At 32.8% G+C, this 23,881-nt stretch overlaps 2 protein-coding genes across 2 annotated transcripts in view; both read left to right on the forward strand.

Annotated features, from left to right (window-relative positions):
* The window catches only part of LOC126688732 (calmodulin calcium-dependent NAD kinase-like), a 32,801-nt gene extending 10,577 nt beyond the window's left edge, over positions 1-22,224 (forward strand). The window contains exon 10 of the transcript XR_007644345.1: positions 22,179-22,224. The gene's annotated coding sequence lies outside the window, so the exon portion shown is untranslated. The remainder of the gene's footprint in view (positions 1-22,178) is intronic.
* LOC126688731 (calmodulin calcium-dependent NAD kinase-like) lies at positions 16,992-22,224 on the forward strand. The gene is made up of 9 exons (XM_050383537.1): positions 16,992-17,181; positions 17,253-17,465; positions 17,632-17,855; positions 18,050-18,120; positions 19,567-19,794; positions 20,670-20,802; positions 20,935-21,272; positions 21,406-21,550; positions 21,831-22,224. Exons 1-9 carry the CDS (start codon positions 17,172-17,174, stop codon positions 22,071-22,073), a joined length of 1,605 nt encoding a protein of 534 aa, XP_050239494.1. The 5' UTR covers positions 16,992-17,171; the 3' UTR covers positions 22,074-22,224.
* Positions 22,225-23,881: the final 1,657 nt, after the last annotated feature.

Below are 23,881 nucleotides of genomic sequence, written 5' to 3' on the forward strand. Positions count from 1 at the left end.
CTCCATTTTTGGTTGAACCCGAGGCTTCTTCACTTCTTGAATCTTCACATATAAGCTTATAACCCGATTTCATCGAGGAAACTCCATTTTTTTCCCACGACCAATAGAGAAAATCAAGTTGAGCTGATGCACATAGAGGGATAGCTTTTATCTGCTGAGCTACAAGGAGTTGCATGAATACATAGAAGAACTTTTTGTGTGTTTGGATAAACATATGTTCTTAAATCTCAAATATGCACTTAATGTATATTGAATTACTTAATAGTTACTGTCATGGACTTCCAAATTCAACAACTCCAAAAACGATCATTCTCCTTGCTGAAAATAAACCAGATCAATGAACATGCCTTGCCTAATGATCAAATCATACAAAAGATCATTATTTCAAGCAAGTTTTAGTCTTTATGTGAAAGGATCATACGAAACCTTCATGCTATTATAAAAAGTAGGAACTAGCAAATGTCTTTTGTATTACCTTCTCTTCACCAAGTGTTAATTAATTTCAAAAAATCGACACTTTCAATAGGTCCAAAATAGAGATGTCCACATTCTGGTAAGTGATAAAAATTAAAAAATCACATTTTCCTCCTTCGCCTAACTCTTGCTTACATTCAATTTACTCACCTCTTTTTCTCTTTAATTACACTAACATGGCAAGAATAGGAATGCACTAGTAATCTAGTAGTCGTCATCAACACTTCTGTTGACAAAAATATCAAACTTGACACCTCAGACCTAAGTTCAAGAACATACGAAATCAAAATTTGATGCATGGCAGAACCAAAAAAAAAAAAAAAAAAAACACATAGCCAAGAAGAGTGCATCATTTTCAAAAAATGCGAACTCATGCCCACATTTCTCTCCATTCAAAAATAGCTGGCTTTGCAACTTTAGCGCTCACCCATATTGATTTTCTTATTTATTTTTAAATTTGTGCACCCATATATATAAATATATATATATATATATATATATATATGTTGATGTTTTTTTGAGAAAGTAATTCGTCCACCTATCTATAGGATGTTACACCATCCATAAAATTTATATTATAAAGTATTTGGAAATCTCATCATTAGTCTACAATTTTTTGTCATTCTTAATATACACACTAAAATTTTTGATCAGTTATTATTAATTATATGATTTATTAACTTATGTGTGTAAAATTTCAATATTGAAAAAATTGGGATTTAAAATTTTAAACATTTTACCATATTTATTGATCTCTACTAACCTTAATAATTTGGAATTTGTTTTAACCCAAATTATTTCTAACCCAAACACCCGGTATGATTCATATCGGCAGATTTAAACCCAAATCCATAAATACCACCATCAATACCACCGCTAGCAGTGTTTCTTGATCTCACTCTCAGTACCCCTTGGCCAAAGCTCCCACCGTTCCTCTCCTTTGTTCACTGCCGCCACCACAACTTGGTAAGATCCTCCTAGCATAGTTGTAAAATTGTGAATTGTATCGTAAATCGATTTTTGATTTTTTTTGTATCGTGTATCATATCGAATCGTGTATCGTAAGATACACAAACACCTAGTAAAATTATAAAATAATTATAGATATACATATATAAAAGGTATATTCATTATAAATTCAAAATATATTTAACTAATGACAAATTTAATCATTACTTATGTAATAAAATTTAACAAAGCTAACCAAATAAATCAAATTAACTTATCTTTATAACATGCACATTCAAATTGATTAAATTCAGAAGTAATACATGATATATGAACCAAAATAATAATATTTTTTCTTCATCTTGGCTAATTAACTCCATCTAAGTCAATGTTGTCATTATGTTCAGCATCTTGCAAAATTATTTTTTCATAGACATTTTCTTTATTATTATCAGCATTTACTTTTTTTTTTTTGTTTTTTTATTCTAATAATTTTTTCTTTATATTTTTTCTTGGCATTCTAGCTTTTTAGACTCAAAATAATAATAACAAAATAAAAAATAATTATATTTTCATTTAATACATTATTAATAGCATAGAAAATAAATTTGCACATATGAAAGTGAGTGTTATGAGTATAGTCTAAATTTTGTAGGAGAAGGAGAAGGGAGGAAAAAAACTCATGGACTTGCTATTTCATTAGACTTAATTAAGTTTCCCAATAATTTTGTGTTAACAAAGTCTAACAACTTGTTTAAATCAAATAAAATCACAAATTTTAATAAAAAAACTCATTTTAAACCCACATGTCTATGTATCGTACGATTCACTGATACGATACAATTCATACAATACACACCTATGTATCGGATGATTCATGAGTAATTACAATACGCCCTTACGATACGAAACTTTTTGTACACAATACTACGTATCGTGCGATACGTATCGTGTATTGTACGATACTGACAACTATGCCTCCTAGTCAATGGGTTCCACAAGTCAGCCCTACAGTCTCACTTTGTGAGGAGGAAGAATGTGTTACAGGTGGTGGGATCGGCAAGGTTCACAGGTGGTGGGTTAGTTTTTTGGTTGACTATGTGGGTCAATTTTCCTCTCCTCCTCACTTTCTCATCTCACTCTCTCTATCTTGTGATTGAATTTGAAGAGGATCTAAAGCTGATCTTGGGTTTTTTCTATTTGTTTTGGATTTTTGACAAATTTGAAAAACTCATTTGTCGTATGTGTTGAGAAGGGATAATTTGGGTTTGTGGGTTTGTGATAGGACTATTTGTTGTGTGTGTTAGGAAGGGATATTCTAGGTTTGTGAATGGGAGTTTTTTGGGTTTATGAATGAGAATTTGTTGGGTTTGTGAAAAATGGATTTTATGGATTACCAATTAGGAGAGAAAAATGTTCAGATTATAAGATTGATGTTGCCAAGAAATGCTTAGTTAAATGTTATTTTATTTAACTATTATTGATCGGAGTTTTGATATGTTTGGCTTCAGAGAAAGTACAAGAAAGACAGAGAAATGAAAAGAAACTAAGAATTAATTCGCTAAGAACATGAATATGAATAGTCATGTGTTGGGAAGAACACAAAAAACATACATGAATGTGTTCTTCTGAAGAAAATGATGGAATTTGATTTTATTTTAAAAATCATTAGTTTAGAATTTTGTTTTAATTGTTTTCTAACGTGGCTTTTTTTAATATTTAAAATGCTGATGTGGCATTATTTAAATGTTAATTAAAAAGTTTTATTATTATTTTATTGGCCACGTTATCATTTAGTGTGCCAACACAGCAATCCATTTGCCACATAGGATATTTCCTTTATTGAGATAACAATAGGGATCAAAACGGAACATACTTTTTAAAATAGGGACTAAAAGTGGTAAAAATAAAAAGTATGGACCAAAGTAGAAATAGGGTGAAAATGTAAAAACGAAAATAGTATTTCTGCATTTTCTAAATTTCAAATTTTATCAATTCAGTCCCCTGTTAGGCTTCTGTTAATTGTTGCTGTCTACTACCCAAAACAACATCGTTTTGTAATTTTTTTTTAAAAATTCTTAATTAAAAAAAACTAAAAAACGTTAATTAAAAAAAGAAGAAGAAGAAGAAGAGCAAGGGGAATGCCGTTGTTCCCCTGCAACTAAAAAAGAAAACAAAAAACCCCACCCCCACCCACTGATCTCACAGTCTTTCTCCCCCAACCCCTTTATTGAAATTTATTGAAATGTTTTATTGAAGTGAAAATCAAGGTTTATTAATGATTTTTCTGTTGGAAAAATAGCATTGAGTGAATAAAAAATTGATGTTTTCTATATTCACTTGAAGATGTTATTAAATGTGATAAAAATCCTGAGTCCCACATAGGAAAAAAAATAGATAACATATGAGTTTATATGCTCATGAGTTAGACATTGGGTTGGGCATTTGGTATATGTGGATTAGGCCTACTTGTCCAAATAATAATATTTTATTATTTTAATTTTTGAGTCTGTACACAGTAGTTATTACTGAAACAGAGTTTTTGTACATAGTCCCTCATTCATAAAAAAAACTACTTTTCAGAAAAAACTCTCTTAGTGAGAATATTCTTGTGCATTCATTTTGTGTCAAATAGAGAGAAAGAGACATTGAGTAGTTCACAGAGCACGACCTTGTGTGCTTCGTTTTCGTGCTGTAGATCATTTTATCTTGAGAAGCAGATGTCCATGAGTCTTAAAGCATCACAGTGATTGTGTGAGAGGCGAAATCTGCTTTAAAGAAATTATATCAAACACAAGACTTGATCTGAATCATTCATTCTTCACGCATTTGTTCTGTGAGTTTTTAATTATTTGCAGATTTCTTCTTATATATATTTAATATTTGTTTATTGCTTTTGTTTATCAAATCTATTTATGTTATTACTTTATCATAAAAGTAAATTGTTAAAATATATCCTACCATCTTAAAGCAGATTTTATATATTTTAATTTATTTTTGTGATTTATGGTGAAAGGAATTCTGTGTTTGTTGAAACACGTTAATCGGCAATTGTATATATACTGGGCAAAAACTTGAAAAAACTGGGTTTCTGTTTATCGGCGTGAATATCTACTTGTTTATATTATATATATTAATTTGAGATCTTCTAAAGTTGATTATGTGTTTGACCGTGCTGGTGATATTGCTTTTTCAAGGCTATCCATCTTCTTTTAATATTATAATATTAAGGTGATCTTTGCTTTTTGATAAAATTGATTTGTGTCTGATAGTTGGAGGTTTTGACTATTCAATGTCTACCATCTTCTTTAATTATATTTTATAATATTAGGATATTTGTCTCTTTTGGATTTGTGGTTGTGCGTCAATGCCTCTATGGTTGTACTCTTCTTTTTGCTCAGATATGGGTATGTCTATTATTCATTAACTCTGTTGACTTTTGCATGATTTGCGAATTGTGCTTATTTATTTTGGAATTTGGATGCCATGATTGTTTATTTGGTTTAATACTTGAGCTTTAGAATTCATCGGAGATTAAAGAAACAGTTAATTATTATTATTATTTTTTTTTGAAAAGAGAAACAGTTAATTATTAAAACTTGGCCAATGAGTTAAGTTCAAGATTGAACTTTGGCATGGATAACTTCAATTTTTCCTTGGATCTTGCAGTTTCGATCTATTTGATCTTTGGCCGATTGATATATGTATATTATTTGAAGATAAATAGTGCCTAGTAACGCATCATCAAACATGACTTTAAGCTATTTCCTATCCAAAAAAAAAAAAAAAAAAAACATGACTTTAAGCTTGGAATTTCATGTTTAATAATTAATTTGAGAATTATTTGGATTTGTGTAAATCGTATAATTCATTGTGTGAATATCCTTAGTGATATACATGATGCTTGACTGGTTTATAATTCATAGTAACTGAATATGCTGTGAATGTCAATCATGTGTCCTCGGCCTTTTATGTGCAATGGTGCATGGGCTAGATGAATAAAGGAAATTGGAAATTTTGATGGAGGTAAATTTTTTTTTTTTTTTGAATCCATTTAAATGCATTCAATTTTGGGCGTGGCTGCCATTTTTTAGTTTTTGGTTAGCCTTACTAATTCATCAAGTGATCCTCTATTTGATAATTAAAATAGCATTATGAGAACTATTATTAATAATTTCAAATGTGTGGATATAAGCCCAAGAATGAGACCAATTGCACACTCATGAGAATGTAATTATGGGGTCACTCTGAGTTAGAGAGTGTACAATTCACCCATTGGCCAGAGGTGTTATTTATTTATAAAGTTTTAGGCACAATTTTTTGTACTGGTATGGAGGACACATGATTGTTGTATTTGAGCACATAAAGCCTTATTTAATTACATACATGTATATATATTTTTTGAGCATGTATGAACTTGATTGGATAGTAATGTGTTTAATCCCAATATATGTTTTGTAATATTTCTTTGGATGAAATATATGTTACATGCCTTAGTTGACAAACTTGAGTTGTCTAAAATGTGGTATGCACAAGAGTCTATTATGAGTGCTTATTAAGTAAGCAAGGATGAGACATTAGAGATGTCCATTTATTATAAGAATGAAGTTGAGAAAGAACTCAATGAATGCAATAAGTTCTTGATTACCATAGAACTTGTGGGGGGAAACTATTATTTCCACCAATTATTTGTTCATTGAGATGCCTTAAAAGAAACTACTAAGATACCTTGTGAATTATGGAAAGAGTGATCGCCTTTCCATAAATTCTTTAAATGTGGGGGTGTTTGATGAATGTGGTGATTCCTATTCCTAAATGATAAAGAACCATTGATTGTGTTTTCATTGGTTATGGTCATAACAGTAGTACATAGTACTTTCTAATCAATGAATCTATTATTTTAATATGCATGACAATTAATTAGAATATATTTCAAGTGTTGAACTTTCTTAAAGAAAGTTTGAATCTACGTTTATTATCTCTCATGAACAAGAGTTGATGGAAGAGAGATTGAGCCTAAGCGTAGTAAAAGGACAAACGTCATGGTTGTTTGGTCCAAATTTTCTAATTTATATATTAGAAGATGAACTTAAAGTTTCAAAGAAGCAAAATCCTAAAGTGCCTTCTTGGAAAAGAGATTGTCAATAGTGCAATAAATCCATCTTTGAAATCTATGCATAGTAATTGGTGGATCTACCACCTAAGAGTTTGAGAGTTGATGGAATTATTGACTATTACAAGGAAAGACTAGTTGTAGAAGGCTACAAATAAAAAGAAGATGTGAGTTTTCTTGATACACAATAAACCAAAGGGGTTTAGAGTTCTTGTACAAGGAAACAAATTGCTTAAACTTGTTAAATCTTTGTATAGATTGAAGCAAGTTTCAATCCAATGACATAAAATTTTTGATAATGAGATGATGTCAAATGAGTTTAGATTTAATGAGACTAGTGTGTGATTTGAAATATATCACATAAGGCTATGTTGTTATGGGATATGCTCGTGTAAGTGTTGTAGATGTGATACAAGAAATGAAAATTTCTAATACATCTAATGGACTTGTCTTGTCTCAATCACATGAGAAATGTGACAACAGTCTAGTGAGAACACCTTATGCAAAGAGCATATGTATTTTTAGGAAGTCAATAAATCTAAACAGACATGCATTGTTGGATACTTGTGCCTCCTATTCGTATATATTGGTAGGGCATAGAGTTATGGTAGGTCTCAACATATTTGTTACAAACATAATACCATGAGATAGTTGTCTCAAATGGAAATAATTCCAGATTATAAAACGGATCCGAAATCAATTTTTTGAGTGGAGAGCAAATAAACTACTCATCGAGGGGAATAGGATTAAAACCTATGACCTAAAGTTTCCATGACAGTAACCCCACCTAATTGACTGGAGATCCCAAGATCTAGGTTTTTAAAGGGACAACAAAGTTGTGGAGACTAGTTTTTATCACTATGGAGATTACATCTCCCATCCATTCCTATGATAAAATAGTGATGCCTGTAAGCGATGTTCAGAGTAAGTTTTGCTTTTAATGATTCTTATATCTTAGAATCAAGTGGGGTATAGCAGGATACTCTTAATAAGAGTCACCTATATGAGTGTGAAGTGGGTCGCTTTCATGAGAGTTTCTATGGCTGAATTCTCTAAAGTACTTCATGAATTTACTAGGATATGTTCAGGGCCGAAATGAACACAACTATAAGAACGAAATATGTTCGAAAAGGAGCTGTGTGAATTCTATTGTCTTGGTATACACAAACTGCTGAACAGTTCAAGACATCATGTTCACTGGTTAGCTAGTATATTAGATAGTCTTTCACAAAGGAAAGTTCAAAGCCACAAGCTACTTCTCCCGATACAGTAACTTTTCTTCTACTCTCTGTGTGTTTGCATCATCATTTGCATTGTGTTTATCAATTTCTATTCATATGGGGGATTGTTGAAAAAATAGTATGGAGTGAATAAGAAATTGATGTTTTCTATATTCACTTGAAGATGTTATTAAATGTGGTAAAAATACTGAGTTCTACATAGGAAAGGAAAGAGATAATATATGAGTTTATATGCTTATGAGTTGGACATTGGGTTGGGCCTTTGGCATATGTGGACTGGGCTTATTTGTCCAAATAATAATATTTTATTATTTTAATTTTTGAGTCAATTAATTTGTGCATAGCAGTTATTACTGAAACAGAGTTCTTGTTCAATAACGTATATTTTTTACATAGTCCCTCATTCATAAAAAAATAAAATAAATAAAAACTTTTCAGAAAAAACTCTCTTAGTGATAATATTTTTGTGCATTCATTTTGTGTCAAAAAGAGAGAAAGAGACATTGAGTAGTTCGTAGAGCACGACCTTGTGCGCTTCGTTTTCGTGCTGTAAATCATTTTATCTTGGGAAGCAGACGTCTATGAGTCTTAAAGCACCACAGTGATTGTGTGAGGAGCGAAATCTACTTTAAGGAGATTGTGTTAAACACAAGACTTGATTTGAATCATTCATTCTTTACGAATTTGGTCTGTGAGTTTTTAATTATTTGCAAATTTCTTCTTATATATATTAAATATTTGTTTATTACTTTTACCTATCACATCTATTTGTGTTATTGCTTATTCTTAGATCTGTGTATTATTCATTTTATTTTATCACAAAAGTAAATTGTTGAAATATATCCAACATTTTCCTGGGCAAATTATGTTTCTCTCTCATCTTAGAATATTAAAATACAAATTATGAGCATCTGAACTACATCATATATTTTAAGTTAGATGGACCTTAAAAGATGCGAATGAAAGGCTGATTTACTTTATGAATGTATGACTTGCTTTTGATTCTTTAGTTTGCCATTCTATGAGGGAGAAAGAGGGGAAAAGAGAAAGAGTGAGAGATCGATATAGGGAGAGGGAGAAAGACTCTGAGAGATCGGTGGGGTGGAGGTGGGGTTTTTTTGTTTTCTTTTTCAGTTGCAGGGGAATGACATCATTCCCCTTACTTTCTTTTTTCTTTTCTTTTTTTGTAATTAACGTTTTTTATTTTTTTTAATTAAGATTTTTTTTAAAAAAAAAAAATTCCAAAATGACATCGTTTTAAATAGTAGACGACATCAGTTAACAAAAATCTAACAGATAATTGAATTGACAAAATTTAAAATTTTATAGGATTGAAATGACAAAACTGAAATTTAGAGATCTGAAATGACAAAAGATGAAAACTTAGAAGGTCAGTTTTGCATGTTAACCTTATTTTTATTATTATTCATATATTTAATTGGACCAAAAAACTTGATAGTGTTAACATTAAAAAATTAACGTTGTTTATGCTTACTTGTATTAAGTGATCACATAGAATGATTTAATTGGAAAATATAAGGCGTAAATGCACTTTTAGTCCCTATATTTTGCATTTTTTCCATTTTGGTCCCTACATTTTCATTTCACCATTTTTAATACCTAAATCAATTAACGCGTTCCATTTTGGTCCTTACTGTTACTCACTTAACAGAAATTGTTGATGTGGCAAACGGAGTGCACTGTTGGCACATTAAGGCTCTGTTTGATTTGCGTTTGCGTCAAATGCATCATGTGAATAGTAATCGAAAATTATTTTTTTATTGTTTTCAATTTTCTATAAAATAAGCGGTATTCAAACGCACACTAAATACTGACGTGACCAATAAAATAATATAAAAAAAATGTCACGTCAGCATAATAATAATTAAAAAAGACACGTAAGCATCCACATCAACTTTTGATTTTGAAAATTAATTTATCTATTTTAACAAAATAAAAAATGAAAAAAACAAAATTATTTGTTGCAATTAACAAATCCGATAGCCTAACTTTGACTATTGGTTTGAAACAAAGAGACTTGAATTAGCTTATTAGACCTAAGTAGCTCAACCCAACTACTATCAACTTTAAAACCACCACCATTACCAAAACCATAGCTTTTGCCTTTTCCACTACTAGACCTAAAGAAGAACCACCACCAAATCACAAACCCTATAAACAAAGACACGGCGGCGCCAACAACATTGGTGGCGACAATAATGGCGAGGCTTTTGCTACTCAAACCACCGCACTTTGAACCCAAAGGCTTCCCGCAGAGTTTATTGTTGTGGCCAAAGTCCGAACCGTCGAAGCTCATGGAATTGACTAGTATTGAATTGAAGAGATTGTTGTTCGCGACTGAGAATATCTTCAATCGGTTCAACCGGCTGAGACCATATGGAATCGAACCGGAGAGGCATTTATTACTTAAAATCAAGTTGTTCAATAACTTACAGTCTACGATCTCCGGCGGGATCGGTCTAGGGAGAGCAATGCTAGATAGATATAGGGAAACGAGATAATGCAATCAGTTACAGATTTGAGATGGGAAATTATGTTTTTGTCGGTAAATTTATTTTTTCTGGGTTTGTGTTCATGTGATTGAATATTTTTGTTTTGTGTTCTTTCTTGTTCATGTTTAAGATGAGACCAGATCTGCATTCATGTGTATTTTAGGTTCTAATTTTGTTTTTTTCATTTTTTATTTTGTTAAAATAGATAAATTAATTTTCAAAATCAAAAGTTGATGTGGATGCTTATGTGTCTTTTTTAATCATTATTTTATGCTGACGTGGCATTTTTAAATATTATTTTATTGGCCATATTAGTATTTAATGTACCAACAGTACACTCTGTTTGCCACATCAGCAATTTCTGTTAAGTAACGGTAATGATCAAAATAAAACGCGTTAATTGGTTTAAGGACTAAAAGTGGTGAAATGAAAATATAGGGACCAAAATGAAAAAGATGCAAAATATAAGGACTAAAAGTACATTTACGCCAAAATATAAAGAACAACACCTAAAAACTGTTTAAATTTTGCTCCAACACACTCTCCCCAAATTAAGAAGAGAATATGAGAGAAAAGTGAGCACATATTTTGGATGCAAATGCCCTCTTCTATAATGCTCTCATTCAAGTCTTTTTTTTTTTGTCTTTAGCTTTTATCTCTATCCAATCCGTGCAGTAACATGTTGCCTTTTCTTTTCTTTTATTTATTTTTGCTAAATGGACGTGTAGTCGAGTATACCATACGGTATTAGTATTTTTTTTTTACCTTTAAAAAAAAAAATTTATTTATTTCCTTTTTTTTACTGGGTATGATTGGCTTTTTTTTTTTTTTGGTTTGGTTCTTTTCTTTTATTTATTTTTAATTGGGTGTGATTTTTGTTTTAATGAACTTAGTTTGGATTTTTTTATTGATTTTGTAATCGGACACAATTTTTTTAATAAAAGCTTATAAATTCATTTATACAAACTACATTTTCTATCTTTTCATTTTTATTCTCAACAAAACACCACTATAGGTCCCTTTGGGAGTGGCATTTTCTATAGTGGTGTTTAAAAACCCTACTATAGGTCCATACCCTATAATGACGTTTATAAAACGTTGCTATAGCCTATAGGCCGAATTTGAATTTTTTTAAAAAAATATGCTATAGCAATGTTTTCAATTGCTAATATAGGTCCATATCTTATAGTGGCATATTTTAAACGCCGCTATAGACCCTTATATGTTTTATATATATTAAAAAATTGGCTATAGCAGCGTTTCAAAACGTCACTATAGCCAACAAATATTTTTTAAAAATAATTTATGAAACATAAAAATAAATGCTTTCAAATTTTAAAAATTAAAACTACATTTTTAATTAAATTAATAAATACAAAACTAAATTAAAACAGGAAAAAAAAATTTAAACACAAATCCAGAAAATTCAAAATCAAATACAACATGCTCACAATACAAACACAACATGATCCAAAATATAAGAACACAAACTCATAAAATCTCATCTCCTTCAACGAACCCAACACCAAATCCATTTAAGGAACACAAAAGCACAAACTCAGAAGCACAAAAGCCCAAGCTCAATAACACAAACCCAAATTTAAAAATAAGCACAAGATCAAATACACAATAGTACAAATCCAAGAATACAAACCCAGATTTAAACATAAGCACAAGATCAGATACACAATAGCACAAATCCAAGAACACAAACTCATATTTCAACATAAGCACAAGATCAAAAACACGAACATAGACACAAACATTGCTAGAATATTTGCTTCATTCAAAATGTTCCTCGATTTTTTCTTACTACCCAAATAGAAAAGAGCAAAAAAAAAAAAAAAAACCTAGATCTACTGTCAATAAAAACACAAAAAAAACAAAGAGAGAGAGAGAGAGATAGATAAGGGGAGGGGAAGGAAAAGGGTCTCATCGGGTCGGCGGCGGCGCGGGCAGGAAGGGTTGGGTTGGTGGCTGCGTGGGTGGGGAGGCGTGGGTCAGTGGTGTGGTGGGCTTCATGGCGGCAAAATCGGCATGGAGTAAGAGAGATGAGAGTGCGAGAGTTAGAGAGTGAGAGAATTAGAGATGAGAGAGTTAGATACTTAGAGACTTGGATATGAGAAAAGTTAGAGATATTTTGAAACCCATGAATATTGAATAGCATAAGTTGTTTTTTTATTTGTGTACTAGAGCTATAGTGGTGTTTATAAATGCCACTATAGCTCCTCAAATTTTATTTTTTTTTTTTGGTGCTGGAGCTATAGTGGCATATATAAATGTTAGTATAGCTCCTCAATTTATTTATTTGGTTTGGGCTTTTTGTTTGTTTGTTTGTGCTGGAGTTATAGTGCCGTTTATAAATGCCACTATAGGTCTTAGGAAGACTCAGGACATATAGTGTTGTTTATAAACGCCACTAGAGCTCCTTGCAAATGCTATTATAGACCTAGTGTTTTAAAATGCCAATATAGATCCTTCAAAATGCAGCTATAAATAATCTATAGCAGCATTTTTAAAAAACACCATTATAAAGTACTTATAGTGGCCTTTTTTTTTTTTTTTTTTATTTATATATATATATATATATGCCATTAAAAAAATGCCACTTTAGACAGCGTTTTTCGTAGTGCTAAGCTAAGTCACAAAGCTTACTCGAAATGTAATGACGCATTTACAAGCATAAGGTTACAAACTAGCAAGGAATTTAACAAAGAGGCATTTAAATCCACAATTCAAAAACTTTGGCATGGGTTGCATGGTGTTACTATTAAAGAGGTTGGAAACAATCTCTTTTTGGCTATCTTTATAAGTGAGGAGGACATGGTGGAGGTTCTAGATAGAAGTCCTTGGTCCTTTTATAGGAGATTGATTTTACTGAAGCGACTTATAGGTGATCTTAGTCCAGGTAATGTTTTCTTTAAATACTCTCCTTTTTGGATTCGGGTTTTCAACATTCTCATTAAAAGTATGAATTCATCGGTTGGTTCCCGGATTGCCAATGAGATTGGCGTTCCGATTTTCGTTGATGCCCCGAAAAGTGGATTTGCTTGGGGTCCCTTCCTTAGGATTCGGGTTGATATTGATGTCACCAACCCCTTATGAGAGGAAAAATTATTCATATTGAAGGGGCGAAAGAAGGTTGGGTGTTCTTTAGGTATGAAAGGCTGCCTACCTTTTGTTATAGGTGTGGTATACTTGGTCATTAGAGCATCCACAGCAGTGGAGCTAAAAATTTAGCTTTTTAGCTCCACCAAAAGTTACTTTATCTATTTTACCTACATACATGCTGCAGCAGTGGATCTATTTTAGCTTTTAACACAATAAAATAATATAAACATCACAATAAAATAATATATCCACTACAATAAAATAATATATCCTATACAATAAACAACAATCACAACCACCTTCAACCGCCACCGCCGCTGCCGCCACCGCCACCGCCGCTGCCGCCACCGCCACCGCCACCGCTGCCGCCACCGCCACTGCCACCGCTACCACCGTCACCGCTGCCGCCGCCACTGACGACTCTTTTACCGCTACTGCCACCGCCACCGACTCTTCCGCCGCTGCCGCCGAGTTCTTGCCGACCCAATTTTTCCAACCAAACAAAAGATTGGTTTGGTTGTTCATTGAATTTCTCTATTCTGAAAGTAAGTCCACTCCATTAAATTCAAATCTTGGCCATTTTTATTCATTGTGAATTTATAATGATAGCAAAATAATTAAATTCACCTTAAACTTTTGAGACAAATGATAATTTATTAGTGAGAAATATATGGACCAGCTCATTGTAAGTTTGTAGTATGTAAAATATGAAATATCTGACATGATTGCTTTTGAAGAAAACAGCAGAGACTATAATAATAACACTATATTGTGCACAAAATGCATGTGATCAAGATTGCCCAGAAAAATTTAGAAATTTGACGACTATAGCTCAGATTTACAAGAGAAGTTAGTCTGGCTGTCAATTTGCTCTGCCACCTGTCTCTATAATTTCTTACTGGGCTTTATGGGCCACGCGCACCAAGCCATCTCACAATTTGATTCACCATATGTTTGGCCTCATTTCCATGTATTCTACAGGTTTAAACTGAAATAAACACAATTAAATTTATAAATATTTACAAATTAATCAATAAAATATTTTGAAATAGACGTTAAATGGTCGAGAAGTTATACAAGCCAATTACCAAAAGACAACCCAGAAGCATTGAAAAGAATCCCATGCTACAGCTGCAAGTCCATAGTCACGCAGACCAGGCATTTGATGAAGTCCTCCAGTATTTGATATTGTTTTTGGTGAAAGGTCTTTCAATCTGCAGAATTTAAACGGCGACAGCGTGGGACGACGACGGCGTGGGCTGGAACGGCTGGGACGGCGACGGCTGGGACAGCGACGGCGTGGGCTAGGATGGCTGGGACGGCGATGGCGTGGAGAGCTTGATGAGTGAGATGAGAGCTTGATGAGTGAGAGAGATGAGAGCTCGAGAGAACTGAGATGAGAGCTCCTGAGAGAACTGAGATGATGGACGGAGATAGAATAAAAGAATGAAGAAAAATAAAGTGGGTTTTATTATTTTAATAGGAGTTGGATTAAAAAATTAATTTTTTTTTTTAGATGTGTGCTACAGTGCACATCTATCTATAGATGTGCACTGTAGCAAATCAGCTAAAAATTTTAGCTTTGCCTCCACTGCTGCAAGCATTTTTTGGTATATTGGTGGAGCTAAAATAGCATTATAGCTTTTTAGCTCCACTGTTGCAAATGCTCTTAGGATCAGGAGTGTGGAAAGGTACATAAGGGTTGTCTGTCAACAGATGAGTGTGAATTTCAATTTGGTCTATGGATGCATGCAGTTGCTCCAAAAACCAAACAGTGAAAAGAAAGCCCCAGCCGGTCCAGATTCAATGATGATGATGAAGAGGAAATTCGAGTTACCGATGGGGATGAGGATGGAGTTGTACAACCCCGTATCCACCACCAGCCACCAACTATTCCGATGACTAGTGAAGCTAACAAGGAAACAGCCAAGCAACAACCAGAGAATCCAAGGCAGTTGACTGGTTTGAGTTTTCCGAAATCTTCTAATCCCACTCAAAGTAGTCTTGTAACCGAATCCACCTCTTCTAAAAATTCAGATTTTTCCTCACTTTTGAAATTAAAATCACCGAGGAACCCACAGGTAAGCGTTTTGGAGGTTTTGAATGATTTGAAAGAAAATAATCTGGATACACTTGATCCTATTTCTAAGGAATGTACTTCATCAATGACTCTTCCAAATTACTGAAAAGTTAGATAAGTCTCCAACTTTGGCTAATAGGCAACAACTGGCAGATTATAAGGAAAACAGTGGGACTACTGATATTAAGGGGAAATCATTGACAGATATGGATAACAACAATTCAAATGAGGATAATTCAAATAAGGATATTGAGATGGAGAATGTTTCCAATTATACTGAGGAGTTGCCGGGCCAAAAAGAAACTTCTTTGAGATCATGGAAACGTATTCTTCAGAGTCCCAATTTTCAAATTTTTGTCGAGAATTTTCCTAAGCTTCAACTCACGGATTAAAGAAGAAATTGGAATTGACAACTGGCTTTGCGGATTAAAGAAGAAATTGGTTTTGTTAACTGGTTTTTACAGTCCCTAGAATTGGTTTAAGAATAAAGTTCCCTCCTCCAAGGATCTTCAGTATCGGGCTAACAGTTATAGACTGAAGTATGTGGAAGTTCATCAGCTTCGGAGATGAGATTGGCTTTACTATTATATCAGAGCATTAGTTTTTTCAAGGTGACAGTGGAATGCAATTTTGCAGAATTTGCTGATCTCTTGAATTCGAATAGAGTTTTAATTAGAGATAGTTTTGTTTTTGTTTTTAGTTTTTAATTTTTAATTTTTTTTAGCCTGTACCTTTTCGACGTAATCATGCTGCCGTATGTTTGGGCTTCAAAAGAAAAAGAAAAAGAAAAAGAAAAGAACATTATTTGGTTAGAAGAACATCTTTCCCATATTTATAGTAGAACTTGATTTTTAATAAAGGGTTCGTTGGATACAATTTATTGTTGTTCAAATTGAAAGTTGCTGAAATTGAATACTGAAAATATTGTAGTAAAATAATTTTTAAATATGTAAATAGTACCGTGAGACTTATTTTTAATAAAAAAATTGTTGAAAAGTGATGTTTGTGGGTCTGTAAATAGTAAATGAGACCGACTGGTGTGCACTCCACGCTTATTTTGCTGTGAACAGTACACGAGTGGGTGAAAAAGAAAAAAAAAAAGAAAAAAGAAACACAAAAACACAAACGCAAGAATAAGTTAAATCCAAACTCTCACAAAGCCTATTACTGTTTCTGCTTAAAAAAACTAATTAGTGACATGGCAACAGTTGTACAATTAAATAAAATACAATATAACTTTTCTTTTTTTTTTATTGGGAGAAACAAAATACAATATAACTTAATACTCGTACTTCCGATATTGCCATGTGAGCTGTAATTAAAATCGAATGAATTCGGTTTTACCATTAAAAAAAAGCTCAAAATTAAAGCACGCCTAGAATTTCCAATGCAATTTGTCAGGCATACATCGATTGATTTCTTCATATCATGATATCTTTACTTATTACAGGTCCTACAAGGCAATAATAATAAAAAATAATAAAAAGCAACAACTGGCGCGCAAAGTCACCTCACCAACATATATCCTCCATAACCATTGATGGAACTCAACCAATTTTCTTTTAATAAAGTCCAATAATCTTGAGCCATAGATGAAGAAGCCAAGCAAAAGTTAAAACATCAGCTAGTGCAATCCTCCTGTGTATTTCCTCTTTTTTTGGATGTGAAATCGTCCTTTGAGTTTCAACAAGATGAAGCAAGGTAAGCCACATCTCTCTCTCTTTCTCTCTCTCAATTTGTTGTTACAAAGTCTCACTCAAAACTCTCTTCAGGTGATGCTTATGGTAAATTCATTATCAAAGACATCCTTTTTGCCTCCTTCCTCGGATTTGTAGCAGCTGCAGCCACACGTTATTACCAACAGAGGAAGTCCAAGGCTGTAACTGTGACTGTAACTGCAGTGAGAGACCAAACTAACATTCCACGGCTAGAAAGGACAGAATCCGGCCGTGTTGGAAAACTTGAAAGATTCTCCGACTATGTTGGTAATTATGCCTTCCAATTTTCTTTGTCAAAAATACCCATCTAAAAAAACCCAACATTTTAATGTCAACTTATACTTATGGTTTGGGAAGAAAAATTACTGTTGACTTTTAAGATCTGGAGAGCTAAATTGTTTTTTTTTTTTAAATAATTTTTTAAATGGTGCAGCTAGGCAAATGGGGTTTTCAGATGCAAGTGAATGTCCCCAACTTTGCAAGTTAGCTTACGATTATTTGAGGAAATCCGAAGGTTGTGAAAATTCCATCTATGATTATTTTTCTAATGAACCAGATGCAAAATCTCTCTACAGGAAGTTGATTGGAGAGTTTGAAACATGTATCCTCAGTTATTTTGCTTTTCACTGGGGTCATGCTTCTCTTATGATTAGTCAGGTACAGTTTACAATTAAACTAGTAGCTTAATGCTAATCCAAAAATTCAAAAAAATAAAAAAAGAATTGAGAAACAAAGATCGGGTCTTTTCTCTTTTCCATGTTTGAAGTTTAGTAGTTTATTAATGTCCTCCTTTTTTTTCATCTATATATTTTCTTAGTTTAACTTCTTCATATTTTTCCTTTGAATGGCAGGTTTTGAATGAGGAGTCTGCAGACTGTGAGCGAAAAGCAAAGCTCAAGGATTTGGTGTTGGCAGCTACAAGGTGACGACTTTAAGATAATGATCATTTTTTTTTCCTGTTAAGATCCACACTGCTGAAGGGTCTTTTTGACCTTCTCAATCAATAAAATATTATTATTTATGTCATTTGATATTATTTATTGATTTTTTTATTCTTTTAATGATTAAGAAATTAATTTATACATTTATTTAAATAATATCTGTTTCATGATTAGAAAGACCTAATAATTTCTCCATGAGAGCTACTTGTCCATAAAAAACTGTAGATCATTTCTGTTTGGTTGTCCAAGGAAACAGAAAATTTAATGAGGTGGAGTGATGCTTTTTTCATGGGCTCACAATTTTAGTATCAGCCCAATTTGGGCGGAAATGGCAGGAAAGGATAGAAATATTTTTTCTGGGGTCCACTACTTTGGACCTGATGAGGTCCATAAGAACTGATGCGCCGTTCAGGGCGTTTTTTAAAACGCAACTTTTGACCCAAAGTTGCGTTTTGTAATAACCAAAAGCAATTTTTGGACCAACGTTTTGCAAAACGCAACTTTTAGGCTCTCAAAGTTGAACCAAACGGGCACTTTATACTTTCAATGACCACTAAAAGCATGGATTTTTCCTTTCGCTTCAAACCAAACAATAAAAAAGAGAATTTTCACACTTTTTTCTACCATTTCTTTTTTATATCCAAACATATCAAAAGGAAATATTTTCTTGTCTCTTTCCCCTCCCTTCCTCTTTTCCTTTCTCTTCCCTTTCCCTAGTTACAACCAACATATGCAGGAAGGTCTTCCAACCACATCTGGAACCCCATATTAGCTAAATAGTAAATATTTCCTAAAAAAAAAAAAACCTATATTTATGTTCGAAAGGGAAAACAAAATTACTTTGATGATATATAATATAACATAATAACCTATACGTTATTCTATCAATCAAATATATATATACACACATACATGTTATTCCAAAAAACAAAAAATTATAAACGTTGTACATGAAATAATTTACATTCATATACCATCTAAACTTCAAAGAGACCAAGCATGAAGCTAGGTATTTGGCCTTTAATTATCTGCATTCGGTAGGTGTTTTCAAATGCAAATATTAGCATGAGACGCAAAATTTTATTTAGTCTCTTTAAGTGTTAGAAATAATTGTATGTACAAAATTCAATATTGAATGGAATTACTTTAGATACTACTATAAATTATTATTTCTGAAAGTTTTGTAAAGGAAAATATATCTTGGGTATCTAGCATATGTATTATTTTACACCATATAGTATCAAACGATAACTTAGGTAATAATTGTAAAGATTGTACAATTGTATTTAAAATTTCTTAATTAAAAACATTGATTCCCACACCTCATGGGCCTAACATATACAATACAATTTCATTTCCTAAGACATCTTCAACATTGCCTTTCTACTCATTATTAGTTTTATTTTATCTTAATTGGTCTGATATAGGAAACAGAGATTTGAGAGGGTGACAAAGAATTTGAAGGTGGCAAGGGTGTTCACTACATTGGTGGAGGAGATGAAAGCAATAAACGGCAGTGCACCTAAGGGTGGTGACTCAGAAATTACCGAGGTTATGGCACCGATGGCTCACAGTAAGAGGAGTCCGGTGCTGCTTCTCATGGGTGGTGGCATGGGAGCTGGCAAGAGCACAGTCCTAAAAGAGATTCTTGAAGAGTAAAATCCTGCACTCTCTTATACCATTATCTTCACATAAACTCATAATCATTATTGTTGTGAATACTATTGCTAGAAAGTTTTGCTATCACTCAAATGCTACATTGTTATGTATATCGCACAACATGCGATCCCGCCCTTTCTAAACACAAACCGAAATAAAATATTCACTAAATTATAAATTATACTCTTTAATTTGGGAAAAATTATTAGATTCTCTTTATAATAATGACATGTGTTTCTTTCTCTCATATAAATAGTGGATCTCACCATGAATTATAAAAATGGGATCTACTATTATGTGAGAGAATGAGGTATAGCGTTGTTATACTCCCTTGATACTAAATAATTACTCCCAACTTTGACATGTTTTCAATTTAATCATTGAAATTTCATTTTCTTCATTTTAGTACTTTAATTTTAATTTATTTTCAATTTAGTCTTTTTGTCTAGTTTTGTCTAAAATCTTGTTGTTAGTATTAGTATTTTTTCCCTTTTCAAACCAATGCTGTTTTAATGGATTAATAGGTTTTTTTTTTTTTTTGAATAGAAGTGGATGGAAGGACCACACTAAAAAAATAAAGTATGGTATAATTTATAATTTAGCCTAAAAATATTTATGTGACCTTTTATGAGGGGGAAACAAACATTAAATATCTTGGGAAACAAATCGTTTCAAAAAAAGTTAGTAAGAACAAAGCAATGAAATGGTGGATTAGCGGTAATTGATGCAAAGAGGACAAACGTAAGATCAATTGCTCTAATACCATAATAATTAAATTAGTATAGTTTGTCCAAAAGTTTAAGTTTAGAAATAATCAAATTTAATCTTTTAATCATAATAATTCTGACAAGGCTGCATATGCATTTGGCAGACCATTCTGGTCCGAAGCAAAAGCAAATGCCGTGTTAGTAGAGGCAGATGCTTTCAAAGAGTCTGACGTTATTTACAGAGCTCTAAGTCGTCCTAGAGGTCATCACCAGGAAATGCTTCATACTGCTGAACTTGTACATCTCCTTGTCTCTTGAATCTCTATAAAAAGAGTACCTTCTGAATTGAACAATATTTAACCATTTTTGTTGTATTATGTGAATCAACTAACTATGTCAGCCAAAAAATTGAGCTTAAAATTGAATCAGGTGCACCAATCTTCCACTGATGCTGCATCATCACTACTAGTGACGGCACTTAACGAAGGACGGGATGTGATCATGGATGGCACTCTATCATGGGAGCCCTTTGTTGAGCAAACAATTGATATGGCTCGTGCCATTCACAAATGTCGTTACCGAATGGGGGTAGGTTACAAGCTTGCAGAGGATGGCACCATTACTGAAAACTACTGGGAGATGGTAAAAGAAGGAGAAGAAGAAGAGCAACCAAAAGAAAATGGAGAAGCCCCCAAGAGAAAACCTTATAGAATAGAGTTGGTTGGGATGATTTGTGATCCTTATTTAGCTGTTGTTAGAGGCATCAGGTAAAATAAAAACTCTTAACATTATTTTGTTATTGTTGAAAACATTATTGTACTATGATAAATTCAAATACCATAGCTTCTTAGATCTCAAGGGATTTTTTTTCTTCTTCTTCATTTTGGGAAACTTGGACAGGAGAGCTATACTAATGGGAAGGGCAGTGAGAGTTAATTCTCAGTTGAATTCCCACAAGAGATTTGCTAGTGCTTTTCTAAGATACAGCCAACTCGTTGATAATGCGAGGCTCTTTTGCACCAATTCTACGGGTGGTGCACCTAAGGTAAAATGATCATTCAACTTCATTTTAAAACAAAAGTGTTCTAATTTTCTACAACATGATTAAGTTTCAAATGATCATTCAAGTGTATGTAAACTCATTTACCAGTTATAACATGACTTGTTTAAAAGACTTTGAATGAACAACGTGATTAAAAATCCAAATAGATTTGTTGTCTTGGTTACCATTGCATGAAAATTAATGAAATCTACATGCTAATGCATTATATCAAAGCTTGAGTTCATACTTACTCTTATAGTCAACTAATTTGATAAATGTGCAGTTGATAGCATGGAAAGATGGGGACAACAAGCCGCTAATTGATCCTGAGAAAATTAACTGTTTGACAGCAGCAAGCAATTTGAATGCTGAAGCCCAATCCATATACGAGCTTTACACAGACTCAAGCCAAATATCCGGGCCCGGATCAATTTGGAAAGACATCGTTTTGTCACCTTCAAGGGCAAGCCTTCAACAGGAGCTAAGGGCTTGTATTCAAAAAATTGAAAATCCAGAGCCCGTTTGATAAAAAATTTTTAGTAACGTTGTTTATATTTTTTAGAAATACATATGAGTGGAAAAGTATGTGAAAATACGTATAATGTTGTTTAAACAATGGTAACAAACGAACCTTGTAAAGAAAATCAGCTTAATGAATGTGGAACTTTATTTGTGAATGCATCTAAGCTGGAATATTATATGTTAATGCAAGAATGTCCATGCAATTTCGTTCTTTTTGTTTCGTGAAAAATGGAAATGGAATGGTGCAATTCAAATTGTCATTTTTATTTTTTAATCAGAGCAAGGGGACCTCTCCATCTCTTACAGTTTCATCCAACACCAATGAGTGACCATTGAAGAGATTTAATCGACCCCAGATTGACAAGTGGATGTCTATCTAGCAACAGTTTACTCTTTTTTTTTTTTCTTTTTTTTTTAAGAAAGAGCAACAGTTTACTTAGCTTATTGTTGAAATATTTTTTTGCAGAAATAAAATAAGTAAGATATTTACATGAGCCCTATAAATAGTAGAAAAAATATAAGCTGGTTTATAAGTACTATCCAAACACACTTTAAGTACCTTTTAGCAATAGTTGTTTGGTTCTCAACTCAATTCTGATGGTGAACCGGAAATCATGAGTTTGGGTCTACTTTTTTATGTCCTAAAACAGAAAAGTCGAAGAAAATAGATTTGATGTATCATGGCCCAAAAACTATTAAAGGCCCAATCACTCATGACCAGATGAAATGGGTTTTGGATAGTGTGTTCATGTATTATTATATGATATTTGTGTGGGTTTTTGTTCCAACCTCATTTGATTTGCCACTTCTGAGTTGAAAAAGCAATAAAGTTACCAAATCAAGTTTGAGCTCGAAATTGTTTTCATCATGTGGTTCAAGTGCGCATGAAAAATCCAAACAAAAATGAGAAAAAAAGTGTAGGAGTTGTGCTTGGAAGGCATAAAATGAGAAGGGGCCTTTCTTGCCCTTATTTTGGGCCCTATGATTGCAAAATGAGCTTATTGTTCTTGCAACCACATGAGAGCCTATGATGGGTGTACTATGCTGATTGCTGAGGATTTTTTTTTTTCAAAGATAATTATAATATGTTCCTAACCCTGTAACTCGTACTATTTATACATGAGTGGTATTAATTATGCTACAAGTCAAGGAGGTTTTTTTTTTAATTTTTTTGAGAAATAGGACCAAGCCCGAAAATATTATTAAGAAACTGAAGAATCCATAGAAACAAAAGCATTCATATCTAACGGAACATATTTCATCCAAACTAATAAAGGAAAAGAAAGTTTTGCTTTCTGGATTAAAGCATGTGCAACAGCATTGCCTTGCCTAACAATATGAGATAAATAAAAACTTTGGAGTGAGGTTATAAGAATTAAGGTATCCCTGACTAAATGGCTAAAGGGTGAGGAAAACATATCACCCGTTTGAAGAGCCTTGATACCAATTTATGAATCACCTTCAAATTGGCACTATTGTAGGCCAATTTCCGAAGAAAAAATCACTGTATGTCTGGCTGCTATCATCGCTCCGTTGAAGTTTGCTTTTATAATCACCCAATTTTGGTGGCAGCACTTGCATCGTTGAATTTGTCTTCCCTTGTTGTGTTCCTCTTGGCATGACCGAAATTGTTTTAGAAAATTTTTTGCAGCTTTTGCAATGCTTCCTAGAGGTAAAGTCTTTTCCATCAACTTGGTTTTGGTTCGGTGTGTCCAAATGAACCATGCCGTAGTTGCAAACAGCTCGATAACTCTTGGTTTTGATATGAGCCGATCAACTAAATCTAGAAATGTTGAGAATGCAACTGAGAAA

The sequence above is a fragment of the Quercus robur genome, chromosome 6, assembly GCF_932294415.1.
Source record: "Quercus robur chromosome 6, dhQueRobu3.1, whole genome shotgun sequence".
NCBI lineage: Eukaryota > Viridiplantae > Streptophyta > Magnoliopsida > Fagales > Fagaceae > Quercus > Quercus robur.

Coding starts and splice junctions, on each gene's coding strand:
- LOC126688731 (XM_050383537.1), top strand. Junction 18,121..19,566: donor TTGGTGTTGGCAGCTACAAG/GTGACGACTTTA, acceptor GGTCTGATATAG/GAAACAGAGATTTGAGAGGG. Junction 19,795..20,669: donor CTAAAAGAGATTCTTGAAGA/GTAAAATCCTGC, acceptor TGCATTTGGCAG/ACCATTCTGGTCCGAAGCAA.